Source organism: Kryptolebias marmoratus, linkage group LG7, assembly GCF_001649575.2.
Source record: "Kryptolebias marmoratus isolate JLee-2015 linkage group LG7, ASM164957v2, whole genome shotgun sequence".
In the NCBI taxonomy this organism is placed as follows: Eukaryota; Metazoa; Chordata; class Actinopteri; order Cyprinodontiformes; family Rivulidae; genus Kryptolebias; species Kryptolebias marmoratus.
The window spans coordinates 13149132-13156528 of NC_051436.1; the positions used below are offsets into that span (position 1 = coordinate 13149132).

The following is a 7397-nucleotide window of genomic DNA, read 5'->3' on the forward strand; positions in this document are numbered from 1 at the left end:
GATCTCCAGCAGAGAGCAGATGTTGGTTTACTTCCTCATCATCATCCTCCTTCACTCTCACAGTTTGCTCAGACCTCCCAGAGTTTTCCACCTCATGTTCTACCCTTATTCCGGCNCGGTATCTTCTCTTTAGTGTTTTCATTTAAAGACACCTCATCTTCATCACTCCTTGTGCCTTTTTTGTAGATTTCAACAGCTTCAGTTGACTTTTTACTGTCTCCAGGTTTAACATCTGGATTAACATCTGGTTTAGTTTCTTTAGACTCAGTTAGTTCTGATTTATCAGGATCTACTTCATTCTGATCCTCACTTGGGAGCAGATTTTTGTCTTTTTCTTGCTTATTGTTGTTTGATGTCATGTTTTCTTCATGAGGGTCAGGGCTTTCTGCCTCTTGTTTTATTCTCTTTCCTCCTGTCTCTACATCTATAATTACCTCCTGTGGATCAGCCTGACCTTGTCTCTCACACACAACAGATCTTTCACTGAATATGGGACTTGCCTTGATTTCATTCTGACCTTCAGTAGAGAGCTTTTCTTTTTGGTCATCAGTATCTGTATTATTCCCTGTCATGTTTTCTGCTTCATGTTGTTTTCCCATTTCTTTTGTCTTTTCATCTATAGATTTTCCTGGGGCATCACTCATGTTGTTCTGTCCGTCATGTCCAGCAGATACAGCTGATATTTCACTGTTTCCAGGTTTAACATCATGATCAGCATCTGGTTTCTGGTCTTTTTCCTGGTCATCATCTTTAGATATTATGTTTTCATGATTGTCAGAGTTTTCTGTCTGTTTCCTCTCATCTGTTGTTACACTGATTATTTTTCTGTGTTCATGGCTCACCTCATCATGACCAGCAGGTAAAGGAGACCTCTCACTGTCTCCAGGTTTTAGGTTGATCTTCACATCTTGTGTCATCTGATTAATGTCAGCTAGTTCAGCTTCATCCTGATCCTTCACTTCAGTCTGATCTCCAGTAGAGGGCAGTCCTCTGTCTTTGTCCTGGTCAGTATCCTTCGATGTCATGTCTTCATGACTGTCAGAGTTTTCTGTCTGCTTATTTTTATCAGTTATTACATTTATTATTAGCCTGTGCGGATCACTCATGTTGTTCTGTTCGCTTTGTCCAGGAATCACAGCTGATATTTCACTGTCTCCAGGTTGAACATCATGATCAACATCTGGTCTCATCTCTTTAGTCTCAGTTTGTTCTGATTTTTGAGGATTCTTGTCTTCAGTCTGAGTAGAAATTGTGGTAGAGAGCAGATTTCTATTTTCTTCCTGGTCTTCAGTGTCAGTATCGTTCCCTGTGTTGTACTGTGTACTGTGTTTTGCCTTCTTTCGTACCAGGTCATTCTCATTCTCATTTTCACCTTTTGGTCTCTTTCTGTTGTCTCTATCTTCCGTTTTTTCTTGAATGTCTGCTGCATTAAGTTGACAGTAAAAATAGATATATTTAGTCACCATGTCAAGCAGTTTGATGCATTCACTTATGTCACACATCAATTTACTCTCATTTAACATATTTGCTGAGTCTTACCTTTCTTTCTATAAAACAGAAGATAGGCACTGCCAAATCTATAAAAGAAAAAAAGCTATTAATCCTATTCTCAACTGACCTCAAAATATTTGTTAATTCATGTCAAATATTTATATTACTATTTTAATTTCAGCTTATTTTGAATTTAATGCTTCCAGTATGTTTATAAAATCAGCCTCCTGTCCACGAACACCACAAACAGATTTGGTTATAAATGGCAGATCTGGTAGAGTACAACATGATTTCCACTTTGTGCTGAAGAAACTAACACTGTCCATTACTTTGGTAACCTCTGAACTAAGAATGATCACAGCCTCCTGAGCAGCTGACATCACTCCATCAAAGAGCTCCTTCACTGTTTGTCAGTGAGGGGATCTGCTGGAATGCCAGATGTGAACAAACAGATTTAGCTCTGACTTCCAGTAAGTGGCTCCAGGTCAATTTATACTTCCAGCAATTCGTATTTTTGCAGCTATGGTCAATTTATACTCTGACTTTTTGGGTATGAAAAGAAGGTGTTTGCCTACAGGTCTTGGAGAAGTTTCTCTTTTTGCTGAAGGAGGAGGATGGATCTTTTATCAGCTGTCAACAAATGTAAACAAACTATAATAATGTAAATAAATCCCTGGAGCTGCTGCCTCTGCATGTGGGATTTCAGGGAAATGTAACAGATTAGTACCCTATGAAACATCAACCACTGATTGTGAAAAAGTCATCGCTTTGTATTAAATGACAAGTGCTGGGTACATGTTGGGAGTATGATTTGATGGAAGAATGGACTGAACAACAACCTTAGTGAAACGATTACCCAGGCAGATTAATTTTATTCAGTAGCCTCGAAAACTTACTTTGCAACGTTCTTATCATCTGTGAATGGACTGCTGAGCTGTGGAAAGAAAAGGCAAACAAAAAACTAACAAATTTATGTATTTTTGGATTATTTACCTTTAAATTACAGTAGTTTTGAAGCAACCTTTAACAACAGTGAAGAAAAGCTGCTAAGTCTCACCGATGTGACTCTGGTGTCATCAAAGCTGAACCATCTGTCTTCATCATCCTGGGACTTGATGGTTGCTGTGTAATGTCCGCCTCTCAGATCCCCAAAATGATCCACGACCGCATAGAGTTCATATGTCTGATTCTGATCAGCAGGAGAAAAACATTAGCTATCAGACTCAAATATTAAAAAACAGAGATTATAACAAATTCTAAACTATACTAAAGACATACCTCTGGTATCTTCAGGGTGTGGGGAACATCAACATCACACTTGATTTTGACATACGACATGAAGTGATAACTGAAGTCAAACCTCTTCAGCAGCAGAATCAGAACATCTGGATGATGCTTTATAACATATTTCTGATTTAAAAATACAGATTTATTCAAAAATATTAGTATGTTAGTATGGTCATTTTAAAACCTGAGGAATATTTTGCATTTACTCACACTAGAAGCATCAACTTTGGTATCACATTTGTCACAGTACATCTGGTTGTCTCCATTAAAATATGAAGGTTTGAAATATTTCTCAATGCCATCTTCCTGAAAAATAGATCAGTGTTTACATCAAGGAAAAACTGAACATTGTCTTTAAAAAAGTCTTTAAAATGGATTTTTAAATAGAAAGTTTTCAATAAATCACACAAGCTTTACTAGATCAGACCTTCAGAATACAGAGAGTATCAAGGAATAACTGGGATTTATAAAATTCTCACCACGCTGTAGTTTCCACTGGAAGAATCCACCAGGTCAAAGGGAAGATGCCAGAACTGTCCACCTGTCTCAGTGTCTGTCTCACAAACAGAACAGGTGGTCCTGTGCACCATCTGTCCATGGAAGATCTGGACAAACAGATGAACATAAACATGTGAAGAAAGTGGATTTTTTTTTTCAACAAATTAAAGTTTCTCTTGTAATATTGATGAAGTCTGTACCTCTGCTGCTTTGGAACTGGTCTGCCTTAAAATCTTCTCTAAGTATTCTGCTGCATCACGTTGTTCATACACTGAAATATAAAACACACTTCATTTGTGTTTCTTCAAGAAAATAAGTAATAAATATTGAAGAACAATAGTTTGTGTTTATATATGATAATCATCCAGCCTGATGATAATTAGAGGGTTTTCATATTTAATTACTGTATTCTACTTTACTTATCAACTTAACTTCAAATGCATTAATGTCATTAAAACAAAGTCAGTGGACCATGATGTTTGCAGACAGCACTGATCTGTAGCATGGGCGCCTGATGATGTGATAAAAAGGGGGAGCAAATTCAGGGAAACAAAAATTGAAGCACCCATGGTAATCACATCACTGCACTAAGATTCATAAAGATAATATTCCCATTAAAAACATATTTCTGGTTGATGTTATGGTATTTGTTCTTTTTTGTTTGTTTTAAATATAAACCAAATGTTAACTAGACATTTGTTCAACCCACAAAATGATCACCTGCAATAAGCTCCAGTTTGATGTCATTATAAAATGAGCATAAAGGGATTTACAGTTCATGTGTGTGAATGAGACGGAGACAGGTGTAACAGAGATGCTACAAGGAGAAGAGGTACTGAAGGTGGAGAGTTTAAGAGACAAACAGGAGGCAGAGCTGGAGGTGGCAGAGATGAAGATGTTAAGACTTTCACTGAGAGTGACCAAAAGTAACAGGATTAGGAATGGGTCCATCAGAGGGACAGGCTGGGCAGGATGAAGACAAAGTTTGAGGCTGAGATGGGTTGGACATGTGTAGAAGAGGGACAGTGGATATATTGGACAAAGGATGTTGAGTATGGAGCTGCCAGAGAGAACGACCAGAGGAAGACCACAGAGGAGGTTAGTGGATGTAGAGGAGGACATGCAGAGGGTTGGTGTGACAGAGGAGGATGTTAGGGACAGGGTGTGATGGAGACACATGATCCACTGTGCAGATCCCTAAATGGAGAAAAAGAAGACAAAAGACACAAAGACTGTCCTGAGTGCTAACACACTGTACCTCTGTCAATCTTCAGTGCCTTTATTATTTTTTTGGTGTGTGTAGTCTCACGCTGTAAGTCATGAAACAAGTCTTTAAGATGAGGATCAATAACCTTCTCAGTGTCAGGACTGTCATCTGAAAAACTAAAGAAAAGGAAATTAGGTGTATTACACAGGTGCCCCTTAAACTTAATCTACAGTAACTTACTTTAACACATATGGCTAAAACAACAACAACAACAAACCTTTTCACAGCTTCTCTGAACTCTTCAGTCATGAACAGCACCTGCAGCACACTGTTCAGGTAGCAGGTTGCTCCATGGTTGTACAAGCCGTGGTATTCATCTGCTGATGATATTTAATTTATTTGCAAAACATTGCAAAGGTTACAGGGTTGTGCATTTGTGTTACAAACATAAAATTTACAAAACTGCATTCATGTTGTTAATGTGGATCATAAACAACACAGACAGGCGTACAGTATTCAAACAAAAAGCATCATGTTTCATTTAATTTTAAAACCATAAAAACTATTTTGTGTCTTTTATTTTTAGTCATAGAAAAATGTTCTAAACTCACTGCAGTCATGAGAGGCCGGCCTGGCAGACACCAATATGCAGCGTTACAGTAACTAAGTTGAGATGTAATAAAAAAGTGAATCACCTGTTCAAAGTCCTTCAATAATAAAATCTATTTCACTTTAGATAAAAGCCACAATTTAAGAAAAGAACTCATCTGTTTCTTAAGGTTAAAATCTGAATTGTGTTAACACAATGCCAAGACGGAAGGACATCAGCAAACAGAAATAGGAGACCAAACACAGCAGCTGATCTACAACTGAATGAGTGAAAAAAAGCTAAATGTTTCAACAAAACATGTGTAAGATCTAGGATCAGTAGTATCACCAAACTGTTGTGAAAGGAGCAAGAGAGGAAATGAAATAAAATATGATAAAATCAAGTCCAGAACCTCAACCTGAATGAAACGCTGTGGTGGGACCTTAAGAGAGAAGAAACAAATGTCTGCAAACATGAATGAACTGAAGCAGTGCTGTAAGTAAGAGTGCGCCAAAATTCCTGCACAACCATGTGAGATGATGAAAAACATTCATAGAAAACAACTCCTGAGACTTACTGCCGCTAAAGGAGGTTCTACAATCTGCTGAATCCTGGGGTGGACACAGTTCTTCCACACCCAGCTTTTTCATTTTGGCTTCATTTTTGGTTAATAAAGAACGACATGAAAAGCTTTCTTTTCCTCCTTACTTTATTTATTTATTCATTTAATCATTCATTTAGGATTAGGGAGACATTTGGAGCTTGTACTAAATTGCAATCAGGTGAGTTTTTATGTTTTTAAACTACCTGTTGAGGTGAAGTGATTTAGTTAGACCAGGTTTACACAACTGTGTTTAAATTAGCATTTCATAGCTGTATTACATGTCATTACACTGAATGCATGTCAAGTCAAATTCCTTGAACTCTCTACCATAAATCCATAAAATGGTGCAGACTTCTGAATTTGCAGATGACCCATTCACAAAATCTTTCTTAACAAAAACTTGAGATTTGATAACTGCTTCATTAACAGAATCAAAGCTAAAATGTATGTGGGAAAAAACTCGTTGAGCTTTTGAGAAAAAAAAAACGGGGTGGCAGAACTTAAAAAGACAATCCGTCCCAATAAAGGTTAATGTGTAAATCCCAATTAAAACAAAATCTACTACAAAAACAGTTCGATGTTTTCTGATAATAGTTCTGAAATATCTTACCTGAAGGTCTGCTTCGTTTCTCTTTAGGCCACATATTTATGTTTAGTCTCTTCCTGCTGTCGGTTCATTTAAACCACCTCCGGCTGCTGCAGAGAGAATCACTATCAGTCAAATGCAGTTGGTGTTTTGACAAGAAAAACAAAAGTAAAAGTCAAAGAATACACACAAACCTACCTTTAGTTGCGAGGTTTAAACTTTAAAACCATTCCTCGGTTGACTACAATTCATTCAACTTCTCCTAGACGCCGTCGGTCCTCTGAATTTCTGTTTCTCCTCGTCTCCTGCTGCGAAAATGCTGCGTTCAGGTGGCCTCGGAAACGTGGCTTTGACAGCAAGCACATTATTTACGTCTACGTACAGGCTAAATAATAAATGTAGATAAACCAAAATTTTTGCATGTAGATAATTTTTAAAACATTTTTTTTATTTTTTACCAGAATTACATTAAAAACAGGCACAACTTCTGGTGAATTCTGACATGAGTTTTCTGCTGTGGTAGCTGCACTCTGAACAGGAGAGTTAATGAAATGTGTGGGAGAATCATTTGCTCATTAAACTGACATGATGATAAGAAGCAGATCTTATGGGTCAAATCATGTCCCTTTTCACACAGTTCTTAAAGAGAAATTATTTTGTACACAAGAGATATGACAGAGAAAATAGTTTTATTTAAGGTAAAATCATGTTTCAATCACGGCTGTTTGGCAGAGGTTTGCCAAGACCCATGTTATTAATTACTTATTATTAGTTATTACTGACCTCCGCTAAGGGGGTCATGTTTTTGTAGCATTGGTTTGTTTGATGCCATGGCCTTGTCGTAGCTCTGAGTGCTCCTAGTTGTTGTTTTTATTACTATTATTCCTGTTGTTCTTGTTGTTAAAGTCCTAGTCCTAATAAAGAAATGCATATCACTTGCTGCCTTTGTTGTTTGAGACCTAAATCATCCAACGGGGAAAATGACAAAGTTGTAGTCATTTTTGTCAAATCTTGAAAACGATCTCAGACAATATTGTGAGATGTCACGCTCAGAGTATTTGTTATAAATGATTCTCAGCTACTACCACATCAAATTTTAGCTCAATATCTGCAAAATGGACTTTATTCTTTATTT

At 37.2% G+C, this 7397-nt stretch overlaps 1 protein-coding gene across 11 annotated transcripts in view; it reads right to left on the bottom strand.

Moving 5' to 3' along the window:
• LOC108228628 (probable ubiquitin carboxyl-terminal hydrolase creB) overlaps window positions 1-6681 on the bottom strand; it is a 19194-nt gene extending 12513 nt beyond the window's left edge. For 2 of the 11 annotated variants that reach the window (XM_037976703.1, XM_037976701.1), the window contains exons 1-11: window positions 6461-6671; window positions 6287-6372; window positions 4761-4863; window positions 4535-4659; window positions 3477-3547; window positions 3258-3383; window positions 2989-3084; window positions 2770-2901; window positions 2549-2680; window positions 2388-2452; window positions 1540-1577 (exon numbers count right to left, since the gene is read on the bottom strand). In XM_037976703.1, the coding sequence (XP_037832631.1) occupies window positions 1540-1577; window positions 2388-2452; window positions 2549-2680; window positions 2770-2901; window positions 2989-3084; window positions 3258-3383; window positions 3477-3547; window positions 4535-4659; window positions 4761-4863; window positions 6287-6320 (922 nt within the window). In that variant the 5' untranslated portion in view covers window positions 6321-6372; window positions 6461-6671. Of the gene's footprint in view, window positions 1-21; window positions 1424-1539; window positions 1578-2387; window positions 2453-2548; window positions 2681-2769; window positions 2902-2988; window positions 3085-3257; window positions 3384-3476; window positions 3548-4534; window positions 4660-4760; window positions 4864-6286; window positions 6373-6460 lie in introns of all 11 variants that reach the window. The other 9 variants (XR_005233456.1, XM_037976709.1, XM_037976708.1 and 6 more) reach the window with 9 other exon arrangements.
• Between the last annotated feature and the right edge of the window lie 716 nt (window positions 6682-7397).